Source organism: Muntiacus reevesi, chromosome 6 (genome assembly GCF_963930625.1).
Source record: "Muntiacus reevesi chromosome 6, mMunRee1.1, whole genome shotgun sequence".
In the NCBI taxonomy this organism is placed as follows: domain Eukaryota; kingdom Metazoa; phylum Chordata; class Mammalia; order Artiodactyla; family Cervidae; genus Muntiacus; species Muntiacus reevesi.
Genome location: NC_089254.1, coordinates 82,537,030 through 82,561,260, shown reverse-complemented (window position 1 = coordinate 82,561,260; position 24,231 = coordinate 82,537,030). Strand labels below are relative to the sequence as shown.

The 24,231-nt window shown below is 39.1% G+C and overlaps 1 protein-coding gene across 11 annotated transcripts in view; it reads left to right on the top strand.

Annotated features, from left to right (window-relative positions):
• The window catches only part of CADPS2 (calcium dependent secretion activator 2), a 544,800-nt gene that overhangs the window by 128,683 nt on the left and 391,886 nt on the right, over positions 1–24,231 (top strand). For all 11 annotated transcript variants that reach the window (XM_065938665.1, XM_065938663.1, XM_065938662.1 and 8 more), the window contains exon 2: positions 13,087–13,200. In XM_065938665.1, coding sequence (XP_065794737.1) covers positions 13,087–13,200 — 114 coding nt within the window. The remainder of the gene's footprint in view (positions 1–13,086; positions 13,201–24,231) is intronic.

The following is a 24,231-nucleotide window of genomic DNA, read 5'->3' as shown; positions in this document are numbered from 1 at the left end:
GAACGATGAGATGTTTTGGAGGTAAAGGGGAAGACAGGGAGCTTTTCCTTGCCTCTTCAGTCTGATCAAATCACATGTTTGGCTTTCCTAGCCTCTGGCAGCCCTGTCTTGACCTAAGTATGAAGATTGGGATTTGGGGAGTTCCAGAAGAAACCCCAAGGGTTGCCAGTGGCTAAGAGCATGCCAGTGGATGTACCTATCTCTGCCCCCCAATTGTATGAGTTGGACTACTTAATTCATTTCTCTGAGTCTGTTTCCTCCAGTTTTAAACAAGGAACCAGAGGAGGAAAAACAGCATTTAAGAAGTAAAATGTTACACTTAAAATTTTCCATATCCTTTGAAATCTTGAAAATTGTGATTTTTTATGTATCAGTTTTAAATTTTCCTGTGATAAATGAACATTTTAAATATAGACACTAATACTTTTGGGAGAATTGGAATGAAGCTTTGACATTACAAGGTCCTGAGTGTCTTTGTGTAACAGTGTCTCCATCATTCAAGCTCCTGAGATTCAGTCCAATAGCAACAATGGAAACAGTCCACATGCCTGGTTACAATTCTCTCCAATTACCCTTTAGGTCACTTTCAAGTTTGAGCCTTCTCAGCCAGTTTTTCTGATCTACAGGAAGTGTCTGTTACAATACAATAGTGAGGAATTGCCATACACTATGATGACTATTTTTTGGTTTTATGGAAGATGGTGGCAGAATCAATGGCATCAGTTTTCCGATGTAGTCATCACTTGAGAGGACTCATGATTCTCAGGAATATCTGATAATTCCAAGGTGCACAAAGTCTGCACCAGTGTTATTTTCCTGAGCCTAGCCAAAATCTTGTCCTAATACAGCATTTCTTGATCCAGAACCTTCTTACTTGTGATTTACAGTTGCGATTTGTAAATTAAGGAACTCCATAGGAGGAATGTTCCTGATATGTCGGATATCCTCAGATTATCTGCATGTTATGTTTTTCTTTCACCATATTTACCTCAAATCCCACCTCCTCCCTTCTTTCCGAGGGTAGTCAAATACTCTTTGTTTCACTGTTTAAAACTCTCTGCGCACTAGTATCTAAGTCACACGCTCTTCATGATCACTCAGAAGCTATGCGTAACAGTCCCTGGGAATATGAAACTGGATACAACATCCCAACACTCCCAAATGTTAACAGGTAATGATGAAGACAAGCACAGATTGGCTGTATCTTTTAAGTTCCTTTGGTTGTAAGACGTTGCTTTTGAAATACATTTAAAATTTTTAAGGCAGTAAATAGCAGCTGTCCATTTTTTCCTGGTATGTTTATATAGTAATGTTAAATTTTTGCTATGATTTTCCATACAACTTTCTATTCCATAATTCACATTTGCATTTTTACATTGTCATGTAGCAACATATGTTTTAGTATTGAATTTGCACATGTGCAAAAGTTTCAAAAAGAATGCTAAAATAATCACCATTATACTTAACACTACTGAGTAAGCATTATTTAACTCTATCCTCATGTCAGAATAAACCCATTCCCTAGGAATACTAACCATTAATATTTCAAATAGAAAAAACAGAGGCATATGGACACACCTCAGCATACACATTTAGTTGTTATATGTTCAAAAATGACAAAAGAATCAACTTAAAACATTCTTCATATTGATGAGATTTTGTGCACATCCTGTGGGTTTATTGATCAATTAACACTCATGGCCTTTTGGGGGATCTGTATATACTAGTCACAGATTTTTCTATGCAGTAAACATTGTTTATATATAAATTGTAAATTTATCCAACTAATTTGTTGAAATAATTCCAATGAAACTGTGAAGACTAAGGACACCCAACATTTATAGTTTCGAGTCCAAAGTAAAATAGGTTTTCCTCTATTTATGTAGACAGGATTTCATCAGTCTTATTTACAAGTGTTTATGTGGATATATTTCCTAAAACTGTATAAATGTTACATTTTTATTCTTTGGCAATATGATGTTACAAAGAAATTGCCTTTTCTCCTGTTATTGTTCAGTTCTGTCATCTTCATATATGCTTAGTCCTTATCAGTCTCGTGCGTTATTGCATTTTGCTCTGTTTTTTTTTCCTTTCATTTTCCTTGCTTATATCAATGTCTTAGTGTAGTACAAATGAAATACCATATTTTATTGCCATCAATTTACTGTGGTGTTTGTATTTTGGTTGTGTATTAAAATGTAATCATGCTATGTTTTTACAAAAATAATAATAAACAAGGAACGCACCTTGATAGAAAGTTTAAAGTAATCCTTGTAATGAGGTTAGAATCCTTCTAATGTGCTTGCCATGTATATGTAGTCAGCTAATATAAGGTACTGGGTATTATATTACACAATAGTTTTGGTCAGGGGAAAATTAAATTGTCTCAAAGTAGTTCCTTCATGATGTGTCTTGACATAATTCACTAGTGTTATTTGTAGGAAACCATTGGCTAGAGTTTGAAAGATGGCTCATGGCAGACTCTTCAAACTTCGTAGGACTATAAGGTAGCAAAACTTGTCCTGAACTATTTCCTATTCCTACCATTTTCCCATAGTAAACCTCCAAAATTACATGTTTGAGGAAGCTTTGTTGATTTTTGTCAGACCTTAATGGGGGAGGGAGAGACTTTTAATGAGTAAGAACATCTCAGAATGGCTCCTAAGATTTGTTTCTCTTTGAACTTTCTACCCCGTCCCCTACCTCCAGCCCCCAGTTATCTCTAGATCGCTTGATTGCACCAGATTACTAAAGCTGTTGTTATTTATGGTGATTGGTGTATTAGAGTTTTCTAGAGAAGCAGGCCCAATAGATTATATGCGTAAATATAAAACAGGCATTGCTTCCAGCAGTATGAAGGCCAGAATGTCCCACAATCTGGCCTCTGCAAACTGGACATGTGAGGAAAGCATGTGGTATCTTCAATCTTGAGTCCAGAGACCCCAAGAACCAGGAGCTCCAATGTTCATGGGCCAGAAAAGATGGACCTATCAGCTCAAGGAAAGAGATTTGCCTTTCCTCAGCCTATTTCATTGTATTCAGCCTTCAGTGAATTACAAGATTCCTGCCCACATGAGTGAGGGTGGATCTCATTATCTGGTCTACTGAATCAAATGCTAATCTCTTCTAGAAACACTGAGTGATATATACTCAGAAATAACTAGCAGCCATCTGGGCATCCCCTAGTCTAGTCAAGCTGACACACAAAATTAATCATTGCCCTTGGTTTTGCTTTTGATGATGCTGCTGCTGCTGCTAAGTCGCTTCAGTCATGTGTTATAAATGGGGATCATTAGAAGCGACCTGTGGGAGACTCTACAGATTGTGGAGTATCCTGAATACAGACAGCAGTCTTAAGCTAGAGCTTGTGCTCTTAATTACTCACTCTGGCCCATTATATATTGTTGTTCAGTTGCTAAGTCATGTCCAACTCTTTGTGTGACCCCATGGACTGCAGCACACCAGGCTTCCATGTCCTTCATCATCTCTCAGAATTCACTCAAACTCATGTCCATTAAATTGATGATGCCATTCATCCATTTCATCCTCTGTCACCCCGTTTCTCCTCCTGCCCTCAGTCTTTCCCAGCATCAGGGTCTTTTCCAATGAGTTGGCTCTACACATCAGGTGGCCAGTGTATTGGAGCTTCAACATCAGTCCTTCCAATGAATATTCAGAGTTTACTTCCTTTAGGATTGACTGGTTTGATCACAGTGCTGTCCAAGGGACTCTCTTTTTGTCTTCCACAGCACCACAGTTCAAAAGCATCAATTCTTCGGCACTCAGCCTTTTTTATGGTCCAACTCTCACATGTGTACATGACTACAGGAAAAACCATAGGTTTGACTATAGGTCAGCTTTGCTGACCTTTATCAGCAAAGTCATGTCTCTTCTTTTTTATATGGTGTCTAGATTTGTCATCATTCCAAGTCATATATAACCTTGTTAATTGATGAAATGAGTGATGATAACTATGATAGGCTATTTTCTCATCCATTGTGGTGGTTTGAGTCACTATTTTAGTAAGCAGTTAGTGCTGTTCTCATCCTCAAATTGCTTTTAGTGTAGAGGGGACTTTTAATAAGTGAATACATACAGGAATGACATACTTCTTATTGGGAAAAGAAGTGTGGCTATGAGGGAAACAAGATAATACGGAGGTTGGAAAGAATGTGCCCTTTAGATCAGGATAATGGTGAGATTTTGCTCCATCTCTTCCTACATGTGCAATCAGGCAAGATGCTGAGCTTCCTCATTTGTGAAATGAGGATGAACTTCCTAGAAGATTTAGGGGAATTTAATGAGACATGTGAAATGAACTCAGTAAAATGCAGCAAGGAAATTCATTAAATCATGGATTTAACTTTTCTAGTTTCCGTGTTCCCTAGAAGCTCCCCTCCCCCAAGACCATCCCCCATAAAGACTTGTAATCTTGCCAGTGCTTGAATTCGACTAGGAGGTCAGTGAGAGTGTGGGTAGAAGTCATATTTAGCAGCTTGGTAAGCCTCACCTGGGGACCATTGTCCACAATGCAATGGGATTTTTCTGCTCTGTACTCATCACTTTGTATACATGTTATACATTATAAAATATGTTATACATATTTTATACATAACATACATACATGTTATACATTATAAAATATGTTAAAGCAGTATTTGCAAACCTGGGGCTTTTAAAAGTTCCCCCTTTCAGTAACTGTGGGACCAGTAAAACTCAGCCTGTCCAAATAACTTTATTTTTAGGCTGCCTCAGCACTTGGAGTCTGCTATTCACTGTTCATCGGGGCAAAGTTGCTGAATGAGGAGGTTTTCATATAATATAGCATATGGAAAGAATATTTTGGTTTAGGGTGAATCAAGATAAGCTTCACTAGCCAGGGATGGTAGTGCTAGGGCATTGACTCCTTGATGGAGCATCTCATTGAGATTTCTAGCAGTTAGGATTTGGTTCAGCTGCATGACCAATGAACCTGCCCCCACTCCCCCACAAGAGTGATCTGTTTGTGTGTGTGTGCTAAGGTACTTCAGCCATGTCTGACTCTCTGCAGTCCTGTGGACTATGGTCTGCTAGGCTTCTCTGTCCATGGGGTTCACCAGGCAAGAATACTGGAGTGGGTTGCATTCACTCTTCCAAGGGATCTTCCTGACCCAGGGGTTGAACTTACACCTCTTACATCTCCTGCATTGGCAGGTAGGCACCCCTGGTGCCACCTGGGAATCCCAATCTATTCATAAAGATGTTTATTTCTTTCTCATATAAAAGGAAGTTGGGAGGTGACAGTCCTGGGTTGTAGTGACTGCTCCACACTGGGGAGGGTCTTAGGTTCTTTTTATCTTGTTGCTTCACCATCATCTTGGGCTAAGTGACAGTTCTAGTTAGCAAGTCAAATTTCAGCCAGTGGAAACAGAGGAAGGAGGCAAGGAAGGGCTTGCATCAGCTGTTCTTTATGGTTTCCTGGAAGTCACACACACTTTTGCCTACATCTCATGGGCTTTCATTTAGTCACTTGACTATGTCCATTGTCAGGTTAGGATGGTATTTGTAGTCTTAGTTGGGCATATTCACATGTCTGAAATACCTGCAGTGATAGAACAGAGTGAGAAGTTATTTGTTTCAGTTCAGTCGCTCAGTCATATCCGACTCTTTGAGATCCCATGGACTGCAGCAAGCCAGGCCTCTCTGTCCATCACCAACTCCCGGATTTACCCAAACTCATGTCCTTTGAGTCGGTGATGCCATCCAACCATCTCATCCTCTGTCGTCCCCTTCTCCTCCCGCCTTCAATCTTTCCCAGCATCAGCGTCTTTTCAAATGAGTCAGCTCGTCACGTCAGGTGGCCAAAGTATTGGAGTTTCAGCTTCAGCATCAGTCCTTCCAATGAATATTCAGGACTGATTTCCTTTAGGATGGACTGGTTGGATCTCCTTGCAGTCCAAGGGACTCTTAATAGTCTTCTCCAACACCACAGTTCAGAAGCATCAATTCTTTAGCCCTCATCTTTCTTTATAGTCCAACTCTCATATCCGTACATGACTACTGGAAAAACCATAGCCTTGACTCAAAGATAGACCTTTGTTGACAAAGTAATGTCTCTGCTTTTTAATATGCTATCTAGGTTGGTCATAACTTTCCTTCCAAGGAGTAAGCGTCTTTTAATTTCATGGATGCAGTCACCATCTGCAGTGATTTTGGATAGGAGATTGCTAATAACAGTGACTCCGACAGGATTGTATAATGTATGAGATGGGCTGGAACTCCTTTGTTACTCTGACAGGCAGTTTGGGAAAGTCTGTTTCAGAAATGTAGAAGGCTCTGATAATTTTTCCAGTGGTTTTATGCAAATCTTTTTGGTAGAGTGTCCATAGCAAAGGAAAAAGCAAAACCTGTCCCATAATCTTCTCCTGCTAATATCTTTTCCTTTGTCTCATTAACGGGCGTTAAAGCTATGCCTTTGTGCATTTCTGAGACCATCTTTGCCTGGAATAAACCCTTTTACTTCCTTGAAGAGTGTCTGTTTTTCTGCTTTATTTAAGGTTTGTGTGCACACCCACCACCACCCCCCGGCCCCCCAGCCCCGCCACTGGTCACCTGCCACTCTGCTGCAGAGTCCGCCAGTGGCCTCCTTTGCTCACCAGGAGGTCATGCAGTCCTGCCATGAGCGTTAGCACTCATGATGGGGTCTGCAGGTCCAGGCAGGCTCATGCAGTGGCGGCTCTCCAGTTCCTGAGCAGCGTAACGGCTGGGCTCCAGCTGTCGTCAGGATTCGGGCTAATGCTTCAGTTGGTCATGACTTAGAATGAAAAGACTAGAGTATAATTTGAACAGGGAGAAAAATAAAACCAAAAAAACAAACCAAAAAAACCCAGCACTCTAAGGGACATAAGCCATTTCTGAACTCTACAAGTATTTTTTCTGAGGCCACTGTTATTATGAATAAATTATCACTGCCAGCCCAGATTATAAAACTTAGCTTCTGCTGTCAGTATTTGAAGTGTTCTTTATATAAAGACTGATTTGTAGCAAGGATATATATGTTCTAGTTTAGTTTCATATAAAAAGCTCTTCTAAATTCCCATTAAATAATTTCAGGTGGTCAATTTTTTTTTACTTTAGAAAAATATTCATTTTTAGTAAACAGTCTAGTGTAAAGACAGTATATGGATGAAATTAAAATATAGTCTGACAAATAGAACTGGCTGCCCTCCAAAATGTTAATCGATTATGTCAAATAGGAGATATGTATATGACAGGTTTCCCCCTTAATTCTGAACTGATTTTTATAATGATCTGAAGACTGCAGATAGCACCTTATTATGTTAGTCTTATAACAACTGGGAAGATTCTTTGGTCATGGGGTGAAGGAATCAATTCTAAAGAAAAAAAAAAATCAACTGGAACAATGGATCAAGTAAATGGAGTTAAGATGAAACATGGCTTAATGAAGCACACATAAGAATATTTTAGAATTTTTGTTGATTATAAGCATGATATGAGTCAGTTGATGTGACTGCCAGGAAGAGTTCATTTGTTTTAGTTTGAGCTAATAGATAGAGTGCTTATAATGCGGTAAGTGTTCCGCCCCCTCGTCTCTGTGTTGGCCACACGACCCAGGATAATCGTGATCAGTCTATTGAGTATATTTCAGGAGGGGCATTGCTGTTCTAATGAGTGTCATGATGTTGTAGTGTTCAGAGTGATTTCTTATATTTGGTATTATGTAAGTAAGTTTTACTTAACCAGGTAATGCTTCATTTATAGAGAAACTGAAGAGTACTCTTAGGATGTTGGGGGAACTAAGAAAGTTTATTCTAGAGTTTCATTCTAGAATAGAAGTTCATTCTAAAGTTTACTCTAGTACCTGTCTCCAAGTTCCTGAATGTCCGTGTTGAAGAAGAAAAGTACCATTTAGTTTGTTTGCTCTTAGATAGTATAGAACTAGGATTTATGGAAGGCATAGGGAAGCAGGTTTTTTTTCCTTCATCAGTTCAGTTCAGTCACTCAGTCACATCCGTCTCTTTGCAACATGGTGGACTGCAGCAAGTCAGGCCTCCGTGTCCATCACCAACTCCCGGAGCTTGCTCAAACTCATGTCCATTGAGTCAGTGATGCCATCCAAGCATCTTATCCTCTGTTGTCCCCTTCTCCTCCCGCCTTCAATCTTTCCCAGCATCAGGGTCTTTTCAGATGAGTCAGCACTTCGCATCAGGTGGCCAAAGTATTGGAGTTTCAGCTTCAGCATCAGTCCTTCCAATGAACACCCAGGACTGATCTCCTTTAGGATCGACTGATTGGATCTCCTTGCAGTCCAAGGGACTCTCAAGAGTCTTCTCCAACACCACAGTTTTTCCTTCATAGCTGTCTAAAATTAAAACGAGCTTCATTGTGAGGTGTAAAGGTAGCGTGTGTATGTGTATGTCTTAGTTTTAATAGGCTCAAATGGAAACTGAGCGACTACTTGATATGGTAATGCATTAAGTAGAATGTTGAGTACCATGATTGTTACAGTTTTTTTGTTTCTTTGAAGTCCTCAACCTTGAAATTAAAAAAAAAAAAAAAAGTGTGGGGAATATACAGTCAAGTTCAAATCTTATACCTGAAAGGAGAAATGAAAAAAGCCATTTGGTTTGTTCAACCTTTCTGCAGGATGATCTGATTTAAACTATGTGCAGGGGGTTATAATTGTTCTGAGTTTAAAAATTTGTAAAGTGGCTATTAAAACTTAATTTAAAAGGAAAATTAGTTAAAATTTGAGTATATAAAAAGTATCCTGTGATTTAAAACTTAAAATGAATGAAGCGATACAAGTTGAAAATTTTTTTCATCCTTACTCTCCATATGTCCAGTGTCTAAGGACGTCCTTCTTCCATAGTTTCTGGATATGGAAGCAAATATGTGTTCTGATTTTTCAGAATAAAAATGGGAGTGGTGGCTTATTTTATGTACTTTCCTATATTATTTCCTTTCCCAAGATATTTTGAAGATCTTTTCATATCAGTACGTAGGAGAACTTGGTCATATTTTTTTTATAAAGTTAATAGAATTACCACTGTTTGGATGTATTGTTATTTACATGGTAGAAAGTGAAGAGGAACTAAAGAACTTCTTCATGAGCATGAAAGAGAAAAGTGAAAAACCTGGCTTGAAACTCACGTTCAGAAAACTAAGATCATGGCATGCAGTCCCATCCCTTCATGGCAAATAAAGGGGAAAAAAGTGGAAAGACGGACAGATTTTTTTTTTGGACTACAGAATCACTGTGGATGGTGACTGCAGCCATGAAATTAAGACACTTGCTCCTTAGAAGGAATGCTGTGGCAAGCTGAGGCAGAGCATTAAAAAATAGAGACATCAGTTTGCTGACAAAGGTCTGTATAGTCAGAGTTACGGTTTTTCCTGTAGCCATGTACACATGTGAGAGTTGGACCATAAAGAAGGGTGAGCACTGAAGAATTGATGCTTTCGAACTGTGATGCTTGAGAAGAGTCTTGAGAGTCCCTTGGACTGCAAGGAGATGAAACCAGTCAATCCTGAAGGAAATCAATCCTGATTATTCATCTCAAGGACTGATGCTGAAGCTCCAATAATTTGGTTCCCTGATGTGAAGAGCCAATCCATTGGAAAAGACCTTGATGATCAGAGATAGTGAGGCAAATGGAGAAAAGGGCAACAGAGGATAAGATGGTTAAATAGCATCACCAACTCAATGGACATAAATTTGAGCTAACTTTAGGAGATAGTGAAGGACAGAGGAGCCTGGCATGCTGCAGTCTATGGGGCTGCAAAGAGTCAAACATGACTTAGTGACTGAAAAACAGTAATTTATGAAAAGTTGGGTTGTTGGCTTTTTTTTTTTTTTTTTTAAGATACTATGGGTCTTGAGGGGGTAGGAAGTGCTACTGTGCAGAACTGAAATTGGTTAAAATTAACTACAGTTTTAACTCAAGGCTTCCTTGTCATGTTGAAAGCCTTAAAGGGATTCCAGAGTTAGAAAATACTTACATCAGACACATACTGCCAATGCAGTTGTTGTTTAGGTGGGAGACAGATTTCTGGTGCTTCCTCTTCCATCATCTTCCCGAATCCTGCTCTCATGTAGATTTCAGTTGGAAAAAGAAAATTGTAAACTGTTAGGCTTTCATGACTTGAGTCATTTCTCTGAGTCTATCCATTTAGTCTGTCTTTCTGTTGGCTTATAGGTTAGACTCTTGTCAATTTCCAATATATGTGTGTTTGAAAATTAGTTCTTTAGGATATGAGTTGCAAGTATTTTTTTCCTGGCCTTTTTTTCCCTCCGTGATTTTGTTAATGCTAAATTTATTTATTTAAAAAATATATAATTGACATATAATATTTTGTAAGTTTAAGTATATAATGTAATTGTTTGACACATATGTATGTGGAAAAATGATTACCACAATACTAAATTTATTTTTAATGTTTATGGAGTTAAATTTAGGACCTGTAGATTTTGATTCATGGTTTAAAAAAGAACTTTCTCATATCGGTGTTTAAAGGAATTCTCCTATTTCTTTATACCTTTATGGTATAAGAAATTACAGGTAATTCATTTGGGCTGTAACCTTGTGTTATGGTTCAATTTAATTTTTTCTGCATGGCTACCTAGTTATTCTAACACCATTGATTGAAGAAACCATCTTTTACTACTGATTTGAGGTGCCATAAAGGTATTTTATAGTATACTTCTAGTTGTATTTGAATCTATTTCTTGGGCCTATTACATTGGCCTCTATCTATTGATGTATAATACAGTTTATTTTGATAATGCAAATAGCTTTTTGGAAACTGCTTTCTGCTTTCCCACTGCTAGATTTTAAATTGCCTTTTTTCCTCCATGTCTCTTTTATATGGAATTGTAGACCTTTTCTTTGTACTAGTAAATTATCCTCTTATTGACTATATATATATATATATATATATATATATATATATATAGCTATCATTTTATGTCTTAAATGTAACTGCAGTAATTTTTATCAATAAAAAAGTTGAAGCCTAGTGCTCTGGCATGTTTTGTGAAGGACATTAGCATTGTTAAGAATTTCTAAGAAGAGAGTTTGTGCAAATCTCCTTCTCTCCATTCATATTCAGGAATGTTCCATGTCGTAATCACCGGAACATAACGCATCGCAACAATGGCTAAACCTAAACACTGGCAAACTAGAGACTGCAGAGACTTAAAGGCATTCCTGATGAACAAATGCCTCTGATAGAAGAAAACTGAATGAAGATACCCCTATTTCTAGGTCTTGAATAATGTTTATTTCTCAAGCGAGGGAGTTGGGACAAATGATCATTGAAGTCCTCTCCAGGTCATGGTCATCCCCCCACCCCCCAGTCCCTTTCCGCTAGTTTCTGAATACCTGGACCCTTGGTTTGCAAATTGAAACCCTCCTTGACCGTTCCCAGTGCTTGGCAACTAGAGTGCTGTCAGCGGTCTCACTGTCAGCAGTTGCTATCCTCCTTCCATCTGGTCCCTTTGGTGAACTGTGTTTAGAGAGGGGAAGGCATGGGCTTAATTTGCCTTGCTAGTACACACACACACACACACACACACACACACACACACACACTACCTGCTTTCATTCTCTGTACATTATATAGAAATGGAGAATGTAATGTGATGTTGATGTTCCTGCTTTCCAGCTTGGTTCAGCTTTTCCTAAAATGAAGAAGGGTAACCTGGCTGAAAAATGGAATGCTCTTCTCTCTCCACTGCTCAGGGCAAGAGGTTTTTTTACACTGGAGCACAGGAGGACACTTCTTTATCAGTCTGTTACTCCCAGCAGTGGTTTTTTTCACAGGCTGTCTTGTTTTTTAGACTCCTAAATAAAACCCATGTTTTGAAAGAGCATGTCTCTCCAATTTGAATGGCATTTTAACAAGCCTTTTGAACAGTTTTAAATTTACTTCATATCAGCCTTCTTTTCGAAGCCAAATCATCTCAGTTTGTTTAGTCTTTCTAATCCTTTAATCATTTTGTCTTCGGCATGTTTCCAAATGCCTCACAACTCTCTGTAGAATCCAGAACTGGGCTGAATTCTTTTAAGAGTCTGATGAGGATGACTGAAATGGAGAGATCACTCCCTCCCTGGTCCCTGTATATCTCAGGATTTGTTGCTTTCTCTGCAAGACTATGTTCTGTCTCCAGTTAAGCTTTAAATATATATATATATATTTGTGTGTGTGTGTGTGTGTGTGTGTGCACGCGCGCGAGCGAGCGAGCTGTGTTTAGAGTGGCCACATGGGCTCCTGCTTAGAAGGGTCCATGCCAGGTTGAATGCTCCTTTGCTGCTATCTTGAAATAAATTTTTTCAATAAGGGGCTCCTTGCTCTCATTTTGCAGTGAGCTGTAGAAATGAAATAGTTGCTTCTTCTTGTGGTTGATGACTAGAAGACGTGGTTAGTAAGTCATGGTCCATGTCTAACCTGCCCTCCATAACCGTGGTAGATAGCCCCAGGTGAGCAAACGTGGTTGTAAAGTTACACTCCTCTCCCTGAGTCACTACCTTCCCCTAGCCTGCCTGGAGATGCACTCACTGCCCCCATTGCCTCTCTGTTCTCCTCCTCATCACCCCTTTATCCCAGCTCGGGCACTGAGATGTTTTTTCATGATAATCCAAGCTTTTAGCATCCAACAGATGTCCTTTACAGAGAATTCTTTCTCTGAGTCTCTGTCTTTACTGTCGTCTTGTGTTCAGAGCTGTTGCTTGTCCACTGGTACCTCCAAGAATTCTTATCCCTTCTTGCCCTCTGTTCAGGACAGCTGGCAGTTAACTTCTCATTTGAATTTTAGATTTTTCCCCCTATTTCTGCAAAGAGATTGGAGTTGTAGTAATCACAAGAACGCTGTTTGGGGCAGAAATTTGGATTCCGTTTTCAATGTCAGGTATTCTGAAGTTCGTGGGGCAGTAATTTACAAGCTTTTAAAAATTGACTCGTAAGTGAATTCTGGGTATCAAATCTTAGACACAGGTGGCAAATATAACTCTTAAAAACCATTATGTGTCATGGATTAGCTAGTTTTTTTATCTGATTTCCTCCGCCCTTCTTTTTTTCTTACAGCTTAACAAGCAACAGTTGCAGTTACTGAAAGAACGGTTCCAGGCCTTCCTCAATGGGGAAACCCAGATTGTAGCTGACGAAGCATTTTGCAATGCAGTTCGGAGTTACTATGAGGTGAGTTTGAAGAGCTTTGTTTCTGGCATTATGATGCCTTTTAAAAGATGTTTTTAATGGCTTCTCGTTTTAAGAAGCTCACCCGTATAATAGGAAGGCTGTGAGTTTGCAGCCTTCCTTGAAAGCATTGTCGATTCTCTTTTGCAATTTAAAAACTAATTCCACAGCCTGGTTTTGAGAGATAAACAGAATTGGAAATTATTCAGATCTTTTGTGGAGAACTAAGCTGTTTAGAAAAATCTTCTGACACTGATTGATAGAGCTGAGCTTAGCTATCTGTGGGTTCTCATGTTTAATTTATCCTTTTTAATCAGGATCTCAATAGTAAATTCCTATCTTAAATAGCAGTTAATAAGCCCTTAAATATTACTTGCTAATAGTACATGAGCCATTCTGTTCACTAAACTTTTTATAATAACTAAAGCCAGTAACTGATTTTATGAGGATGAATGGAACCCTTTTCTTGACAGAGAAATAAAATACTATAATCCCAATTTCTCTTTCTTCTGATTTTAGTTTGTGACTCATCAGGAATTCTCTGTGGGGTTCCTGTGGGCATCAGTTTTCACACAGGGTCATTAATTGCTTCAGTGAATGATCAGTAGTTGTTAAGAGAATTTCCTTTTTTTCCCTAAGGATTTCAGAGTCATTTTGGGCATGGACTCCTTCCACTGTGCACATATCTACACCTCTCAACTGAAGAACAACATGCAAAGGTATATTAGGCTAGTACAGATGAAAAATATAGAGGTGCAATGTGTCTGAACTTTTCTGAGGTAGGGAAATATCTTTGCAAGAATAACAGAGTAATTGGACGTACAGATAATTTTTGTGGTTAGTAATTAATTGATGGTATGTGTGCATCAGAAGTTGCTTAATGCAACTCTAGGGAGGTTTAATGTTACCCAAGCCCAAACCTGTCACATAAGGTAAAAGTATAGAAGTCTTGCTTACCAGATACCTGTGTGGCATCAATCTAGAGACAATAGTGTATGCTGTCTATCTGGACCTTGACTCAGAATATCTTAACAAGTATAGGGCATTACATTCCATCTTGTAAAACTCAGAGTTTGAGTCTTTGGGTCAGAGTCTTGCAAGATGAAATCATGGCTATGAATCTTAATAGAGGAAATTTAAGGGTCGGTGGCTCAGAGGGTAAAGCATCTGCCTACAATGCAGGAGACTGGGTTCGATCCCTGGGTCAGGAAGATCCCTGGAGAAGGAAATGGCAACCCACTCTAGTACTCTTGCCTGGAAAATCTCATGAACTGAGAAGCCTGCTAGGCTACAGTCCCTGGGGTTCCAAAGAGTCAGACACAACTGAGCAACTTCACTTTCATTATACTTGCATCATGTAATGAAACATAAGAAAAGCCAAAGTCTGTTCAGGATGAAAGAAATATGTTGAGGAAAGTAATTTCTGGAAAAAGATGTAATTTAGAAAAATCATTTTTGGTTCAGGTAGATGTATTGTGGTACTAAATGTGTTAACATTTGGAAAACAAGCTAGGGGAGGGGGCCAATGGGGCTCTTTGTATTAACATGTGCAACTTTTGTGTAAACCTAAAATTGCTCCAAAATAAATATATTCCAAAGTAAGTATTTTTAGTAAGGGTATTACAAAGAAGTAAGCATAATATGTTGTTGTCAGTTTAGTAAAAGGCCCACTTAAGCTGTGTTAGTGAGAATATTGTTTCTGCAATGAAGGAGTATCACCATTGGTTTCTTTTTTTTTTAATATTTATTTTTGGCTGTGGTGGGTCTTCAGTGCTGTGGGGGCTTTCTGCAGTTGCAGTGCGAGGTCTCATTGCAGTGGTGTCTCGTTGCAGAGAATGGCTTCTAAGGTGTTTGGGCTTCAGCAGTTGCGGCACGAGGGTTCTGGAGCACAGGCTCAATCATTGCGGTGCACAGGTTTAGTAGCCCCGTGGCACGTGGGATCGTCCCAGACCAGAGATGGACCCCATGTCTCTTGCATTGCAAGGCGGATTCTTAACCACTGTACCATGAGGGAAGCCCACCATTGGTTTCTAAGTGAGAATGGTGTTCTCTTCTGGGTACTAAATATAAATGAAAAGATGTGCGTTTAGGGTTTATCAAGTTTGTCAATTTAGGGTTATCAAGTTTGAAACATAATATAGGCCACCTGAAGGGCCTGGAGACAGATTAGGCTTGTGTTGTGTGTGGCCCCAAGAGTAAAACTAGGCCTCACATGGAAACTGAAGTGGGCCAGATGTTAGCCTGACATCACTGGAGTTTGGTTGCACAGCCCATGTACAGAGTGGACTGGAGAGTGCAGCATCTGGCGACCAGATTCTGGCTCACATCACAGTTTCTTGGGAGGCATTTTGCATAGATGGGTCCCAGGGCCCTCTCCTGGGCGCACTGAATCAGAATTTCAGGATCTATACTTTTTAAAAGCTTTCCAGATGATTTGCTTTCAACTGGTAGATTGCCAACCAGTGGAATTGGAATGGATTGCTTGGCTGCGATTGTTGCAGAAAGAGATGTAAATGCTGAAGAGGTGTTTTCAAAACGGCTGCTGGGAAACAACCGGACTCCCAGAAAGTCACAAAATGTGGCTTCATATCAGACGCATACGTTTACTGAACATGTAACACCGCACGAGTCATTGACCTTCTGTGAGCCTCAGTGTTTCTGTTTACATAGTCGGGCTTCCCTGGGGCTCATACAATAGTGATGTTTAAGTAGCGAACGGAGTAATCAAGGGTTTCTGTTCTTTGGGTAGTATTTCCAGCAACTGTTGGCTTGTGAAACTGTGTCCAACTTGGCTTTGTGGAGTTCTCATAGGAATTAAGACTTGTTTTATTAATGTCTGTGTCTATATTAATGTCTATATTCCTGATTTACATTTGGAGGGTTACCATTTCCCTGGTGGTACATATTCTGTACTCAAACTCTTGAATGGATTAAGTACATTTTGTTGGGAAAGTGAAAGTCGCTCAGTCATGTCTGACTCTCTGCGACCCCATAGACTGTAGCTCACCAGACTCTTCTATCCATAGAATTTTCCAGGCCAGAATACTGGAGTGGGTAGCCATTCCCCTCTCCAGGGGTCTTCCCAACCCAGGGATCGAACCCAGGTCTCCCACATTGCATGCGGATCGTTTACCATCTGAACCTGCAGGAAAGTCCAAGAATAATGGAATGGGTAGCCTATCCTATCTCCAGTGGATCTTCCTGACCCAGGAATAGAACCGGGGTCCCCTGCGTTGCAGGTGGATTCTTTACCAGCTGAGCTACCAGGAAACCCTTTGTTGGGAAAACAAGGTTTAAAAAGAAAAAAAACCTGTTTCTCAATTTTTCTCACATAAGACTTTCCCCTCTTTTTCAAGGATTATATTTTCATACTACTTTGCTATGACTAAGAATGCCGGTAGTTTCAAGTGAAGTCAGAAAAAGACAAAAAGAATGTGCTACCACTTATATGTGGAATCCAAAACATGACACAAATGAACATATCTAGGAAACAAAAACAGATACAAAGTACAAGGGGGGAGATCAGGTGGGGAGGGTAAGGAATGAAAGTGTGAGATTAGCAGATATAAACTAGTATATAAAAACAACAGGGTTGTACTGTATAGCACAGGAAACTGTATTCATTATCCTGTGGTAAACTGCAATGGAAAAGAATATATATACATGTAACTGAGTCACTTTACTCTAAAGGAGAAATGAAATACAACATTGTAAGTCAACTATATATACATCAGTAAAGTTAAAAAAAAAAAAAAAAACAACTGCTGGTAGCCTCTACTATAATTACCTCTATGTAGTATTTCTTATAGCTTACCAAAATATTTTTTTTCTTCTAGTAACTTTGTGTTAATCAGTGACATTATTACCCACTAATTACATAAATAGAAACTGAAGCTCAGAGGTTCAGTGCCTTTTCCAGTGTTATACATTTGGTAAGCTTCTGAGTTCAGTGTGAATCCAGATTTTCTGACTTTCATGGTGCCATTTTGAATACACTTGTGCCAGGTACTGTCCAAAACACTTAAAATGTTTTTATTCTTCAGAGTAAACTTTTTAAGCAGAATTATTCCAGTGTTGGGCTTCCCTGATAGCTCAGTTGGTAAAGAATTCACCTGCAATGCAGGAGACCCTGGTTCTCTTCCTGGGTCAGGAAGATCTGCTGAAGAAGGGATAGGCTACCCACTCCAGTATTCTTCAGCTTCCCTTGTGGCTCAGCTGGTAAAGAATATATGTACAATGTGGGAGACCTGGGTTTGATCCCTGGTTTGGGAAGATCCCCTGGAGAAAGGAAAGGCTACCCACTCCAGTATTCTGGCCTGGAAAATTCCATGGACTAGTCCATGGGGTTGCAGAGTCGGACATGACTGAGCAACGTTGACTTCACTTCACTTCATTCCCATATTAGAAACAAGGATAAGTGACCAGTGCCCCAAGCTGCTACCTAATTAGTAGCAGAGCTAAAACATCACTCTTTCCATTAAAGCTTATTAAAAACAGATTTTCAGTTCTGTTCAGTACCTACTGAACATCATAGGAATGGGCATCAGAATTTTGAACTTGCACCTGGATGATTTTGATTTACTCTATATTTTGAGAAACATGTTGACCTAGATCTTAATGACTTCTGGAATATATGTTCCATGAAGGAAACATTTCTGCCCTGGTTATTATCTTATTCCACAAATATAGCACGTATTTTATGGCACACAAATACTTTTAACAAGATTGACTTGTTGACTAAGTGGATGAGTATCATAGCACTTACTGCTCTGTGTAAAAATTATGTATTTTGTTTTTTCTTTATAATATTTTAAAGTATCACTTCAGTACTGCCATGGAATTTCTTCCTATTGAGATTTCAGTTTCATGGTTTTGTGCTTTCTCAGAGATAGCCAATGCTTCAGAAGCATGGTTAGGCTTTATGTTATTTCTAACTTAGTATTCTTTGATTTTATTGTCTTTTCTGGCTTCTATATTTCAAAATCTGTCTTTTCAGAGATGTTACATGTTTGCCATATAGAGCTCTTTTCAACAGTCTATCGGAGGTGCTTTTCTAATATATTAGATTTTTGTTAGTTGTGACGGCCATTTTTAACCATGAAGATATATATGTGTGGGAATATATCCATATGTGTGGAAAGCCTAGTAAATATGAATTACCAACTAAATTGAAAATAGTTCTTAATACTGAGGGCTTATAAGTTCCCTGAAGTCTGTCTGTTATTAACTTTTTTAGCTTCATAAATGTTACTGCTTCAGTGATTTTATGTATAGTCTTTTCCATCTTGGTTGAATGTCTGTATTTTATATAGACAATAAAGAATTATTTGTCTTTTCTTGAATTGGTTGTACCTTTGAATATTTGGTTTAATTTACGACTCTTTTAATATGTGGGATCTTGCTGGGCAACTCAAGATATTTCTTTTTCTCCACATTATTTGACCAAAGTAATTTCAACTAGATCATGACAGGATTCAATCTTTCTAGGTTTTCTATATGTGGTGCCTTCTTGGGTATGTATTCCTGTGTTTTTGTATATCTGTGTCAGTACTAAATATTTATCATGAATATTATTAAATAAAGCATTTATTGTGAAGATAATTTTTATATGACAATGCTGTTTCTTTCTCACCCATTTTTATCAGACGTCTTAACTTCGATTTGAATTAGTTCTGTTCAGTTCATTCACTCAGTTGTATCCAACTCTCTGTGACCCCGTGAACTGCAGCACACCAGGCTTCCCTGTCCATCACCGACTCTCAGAGTTTACTCAAACTCATGTCCATTGAGTCGGTGATGCCACCCAGCCATCTCATCCTCTGTTGTCCCCTTCTCCTCCTACCTACAATCTTTCCCAGCATCAGGGTCTTTTCAAAGGAGTCAGTTTTTCGCATCAGGTAGCCAGCCTATTGGCGTTTCATCTTCATCATCAGTCCTTCCAATGAATATTCAGGACTGATCTCCTTTAGGATGGATTGGTTGGATCTCCTTGCAGTCCAAGGGACTCTCAAGAGTCTTCTCCAACACCACAGTTTAAAAGCATCAGTTCTTCAGTGCTCAGCTTTCTTTATAGGCCAACTCTCACATCCATACATTACTAATGGAAAAAAACATAGCTGTGACTAGATGGCCCTTGTTAGCAAAGTAATGTCTCTGCTTTTTAATATGCTGTCTAGGTTGGTCATAACTTTTCTTCCAAGGAGTAAGCGTCTTTTAATTTCATGGCTGCAGTCACCATCTGGAGTGATTTTGGAGCCCCCCAAAATAAAGTCTGTCCCTGTTTCCACTGTTTCCCCATCCACTTGCCATGAAGTGACGGGACCAGATGACATGATCTTAGTTTTCTGAATGTTAAGCTTTAAGCCAACTTTTTCACTCTTCTTTTTCACTTTCAACAAGAGGCTCTTTAGTTCTTCACTTTCTGCCATAAGGGTGGTGTCATCTGCATATCTGAGGTTATTGATATTTCTCCTGGCAATCCTGGGGCTTCCTTGGTGGCTTAGTTGGTAAAGAATCTGCCTGCAATGCAGGAGACCCGGGTTCATTTCCTGGGTCGGGAAGAGCCCCTGGAGAAGAGAATGGCAACCCACTCCAGTATTCTTGCCTGGAGAATCCCATGGGCAGCAGAGCGTGGTGGGCTACTGTCCGTGGGGTCGCAAGAGTCAGACACGACTTAGCGACTAAACCACCACCACCACCACCACCACCGGCAATCTTGATTTCAGTTTGTGTTTCATCCAGTCCTGCATTTCCCATGATGTACTCTGCGTACAAGTTAAATAAGCAGGGTGACAATATGCAGTCTTGATGTATTCTATTCCCAATTTGGAACCACTCTGTTGTTCCATGTCCAGTTCTAACTGTTGCTCCTTGACCTACATACAGATTTCTCAGGAGGCAGGTCAGGTGTCTGGTATTCCCATCTCTTTAAAAATTTTCCATAGTTGTTGTGATCCACATAGTCACAGGCTTTGGCATAGTCAGTAAAGCAGCAGTAGATGTTTTGCTCAAACTCTCTTGCTTTTTCGATGATCCAGCGATGCTGGCAATTTGATCTCTGGTTCCTCTGCCTTTTCTGAAACTAGCTTGAACATCTGGAAGTTCACGGTTCACATACTGTTGAAGCCTGGCTTGGAGAATTTTGAACATCACTTTGCTAGCATGTGAGGTGAGTGCAATTGTGCGGTAGTTTGAGCATTCTTTGGCTTTGCCTTTCTTTGGGATTGGAATGAAAACTGACCTTTCCCAGTCCTCTGGCCACTGCTGAGTTTTCCAAATTTGCTGGCTTATTGAATGCAGCACTTTCACAGCATCATCTTTTAGAATTTGAAATAGCTCAATTGGGATTCCATCACCTCCACTAGCTTTGTTCATAGTGATGCTTCCTAAGGCCCACTTGATTTTGCATTCCAGGATGTCTGTCTCTAGGTGAGTGATCACACCATTATGACTATCTGGGTCATGAAGATCTTTTTTATATAGTTCTTTTGTGTTTTCTTGCCACCTCTTCTTAATGTCTTCTAATTCTGCTAGGTCCATCCCATTTCTGTCCTTAATTGTGCCCATCTTTGTATGAAATGTTCTGGTTTGAATAGTGGCCTATAATATAAGAATAATCAATTTGATTTTGAAATTACTTTGGTCTTTTTCTTCTAAGTTAGTAGCATTGTTAGGGGGAAAATGTGGACCCACGTGTCTAAACCACCTAATTGGGCACACTTGATGATAGAGAGGAACCACAATAGAAGAAGAAGAAAGAAATGGCAGATAACATACTCAGTTGCTTAATAAAAGTTAATAGTAACAATCTTGATAATTTTATAGCTGCTAATTACTATTAAATTCTATAGTACCTTCATCTTCTTTTCTTTATAGAAGTTTTCTATTTTTTCTTCAAGCTCCGCTGACCCCCAAAGTAACTCACTATATGGAGGAAGACATAAAGTGGACGGTAGTTCTACAAATATGTTTTTTTTCCTAGCCATATCTTTTTCCCCTGTTCTGTTTTTCCATTTAGGAGACTTCAGCTGATTCTGTGGATGGATAAACATAGGTTTATTGTTGTATGTTACTTTCCAAGTTGTTTTTCCCATCAGATATTGGCTTCTGTTGACAAAATTCAGGTGGACTTCATCCAAATGTAACCAGTGACAGTATGATTTATAACAGATAGATGGAAAAGAAAATGGCCTTTCCTTTTTGGATTTCCGAAAGACAGTGTATAATTGCTTGCTAGCTGCTTTCAGTGTAACAAATATTCAAGTCCTATTATTGTGCCAAAAATGAATGTTGTAGTCTTTTCCCCCACCTTTTCGGTGGGTTAGCTTTGTTTACAACTTTTCAGAAGTCAGTGAGTGAAAGTCGCTCAGTCATGTCTGACTCTTTGCAACCCCATGTACTATACAGTCCATGGAATTTTCCAGGCCGGAATACTGGAGTGGATAGCCTTTCCCTTCTGCAGGGGATCTTCCCAACCCAGGGATTGAACCCAGGCCTCCCACATTGTAGCTGGATTCTTTACCAGCAGAGCCACAAGGGAAGCCCAAGAATACTGGAGTGGGTAGCCTATCCCTTCTCTAGCGGATCTTCCCGACCCAGGAATCAAACCGGGGTCTCCTACATTGCAGGTGAATTCTTTACCAACTGAGCTATCAGGGAAGTCCTTCAGCAACTTTTTGGAAAGGATGAATGTTTTTCTAATTACTTACATTAATTTATGTTCTCTTCTGGTTCCTGAGAATGGATGAGAGTTAGAAGTTTTTAGTCTTTAAAAATGACCAAAGTAGTATTAAAATAAGTCTTGCCCCCATCATCACCATTACAACCACTTGCTTTTCAAATTTTCTACTTCCATAATGATACAAATGGGAATTCTTTCTGTAAGGGAAAAAACAAGTCTAAGTGTGAATTTACAAACCTCATATTAAAGGAAAAATTACTCATTTTCATCCCAAAATATTAAGCTCTGTTTTTGGCACTTTTATTGTGTAGTTTCCTTTTAAAACACTTTATTCTGGGATTCAGATGTTTTCTACATTAATAATACTTTAAGAACACTTTAATAGAAGTATTGTGTAATCTGATTGTTAAGAGAATGTTTAAAACATTAAAGAGGAAAAGTTTCTGCAATTCTAAAACTGCTCTAAAAATAATCACTATTAAGAAGCAAAGTGTTAGTTGCTCAGTTTTGTCCAACTCTCTGCAACTGTATGGAATGTAGCCCACCAGGCTTCTCTATCCATGGAATTCTTCAGGGAAGTATACTGGAGTGGGTAGCCACTCCTTTCTCCAGGGGATCTTCCCAGCCAGGGAATTAAACCCAGGTCTCCTGCATTGCAGGCAGATTGTTTACTGTCTGAACAACTGGAGAAGCCCTAAAATATTAAAGAGGACATTAAATAATCCCCTATTATTCCAAAGCCTATAGACAACTCAAACAGGTTGTTGTTTCTCTTTTGTATATATGAAACTGAAATTACTTCAATTTTTTTAACATATATCATGAGCATTCTTTAAATATTCTTCATGAGTATGGCTTTAAGTAGCTGTTAATAGTCCATTGTCTGCCTGTGTCTCAGTTTTATTTTTAGACTCTTAAGTTTTCTTAAAGTGTTAAAATAAGTGCTGAGATGGTCATTTGTATTCTTATATAAATTCATCTTTGATAAATTTCTGAAAGTGGTATTCCTGGATGATGGAAGATAAATATTGCTTAAACTCTTATACAGATTACCAAATTGTTCTCAAAAATGTTAACAGTTTTTGCTACCATAACAGCATATGAGAGTGCCGTTTTTTCCCCCCTTTCATACTTGGTATTATCATAAAATAAATGACAACTGATTTTTATTTTACTGTTAGCAAAGTTCAGCATTTCCATACCAGTCATTCTTATTTATATCTTTCTGAATTATCTGTTCATGTCCTTTTTGTCCATTTGGATGTTCATCTTTTAAATACTTATTTACAAGTGTTCTTTATACATTAAGATAACTGTTAATCCCATTGTATACTGCAGTTATTTTCAGAGCCTACCCCCCTCCTGCCCCCACCATTTTGCAGTTTTGTTAAGTCACCTTACCTCTGATACTCTTTGTTTCCCGTTCTGGTAGAAAGAAAGACATACTCATATTCCAAGTAGCGACTGCGCCACATTTCCTTTCAATTTTATTTTCTACATAAATTATTCATGACAGTGGTTTGCATCATGCTTTTCCATCCTCTCCTCATTGCATCTACAACCCTTCTTGGATTAGTAACTCTAAGAGTAGAATCAGTCAGTCAGTTCAGTCACTCAGTCATGTCCAACTCTTTGCGACCCCATGGACTGCAGCACGCCAGGCTTCCCTGTCCATCACCAACTCCCAGAGCTTGCTCAGATTCATGTCCATCGAGTTGGTGATGCCATCCAACTATCTCATCCTCTGTCGTCCCCTTCTCCTTGCCTTCAGTCTTTCTCAGCATCAGAATCTTTTCTAATGAGTCAGTTCTTTGCCTCAGGTGGCCAGAGTTATTGGAGCTTCATCTTCAGCATCAGTCCTTCCAGTGAATATTCAGGACTGATTTCCTTTAGGATTGACTGGCTGGATCTCCTTGCAGTCCAAGGGACTCTCAAGAGTCTTCTCTAACACCACAGTTTAAAAGCATCAGTTCTTCAGTGCTCAGCTTTCTTTATGGTCCAGCTCTCACATCCATACATGACTACTGGAAAAACCGTAGCTTTGTCTAGATGGACCTTTTTCAGTAAAGTAATGTCTCTGCTTTTTAGTATGCTGTCTAGGTTGGTCATAACTTTTCTTCCAAGGAGCAAGCATCTTTTAATGTTATGGCTGCAGTCACCATCTACAGTGATTTTGGAGCCCAAGAGAATAAAGTCTCTCACTGTTTCCATTGTTTCCCTATCTGTTTTCAGAGTAGAGTATGTTGGTGAAACTCAGGTCTTTACTATTGGTCTGATTCCCTACCTGTTAAAGAGGGAAGATAATTTCTAAAGCTCCTTTCCTGTCTGCACGCCTCCAAGTGTTAATTTGTTTC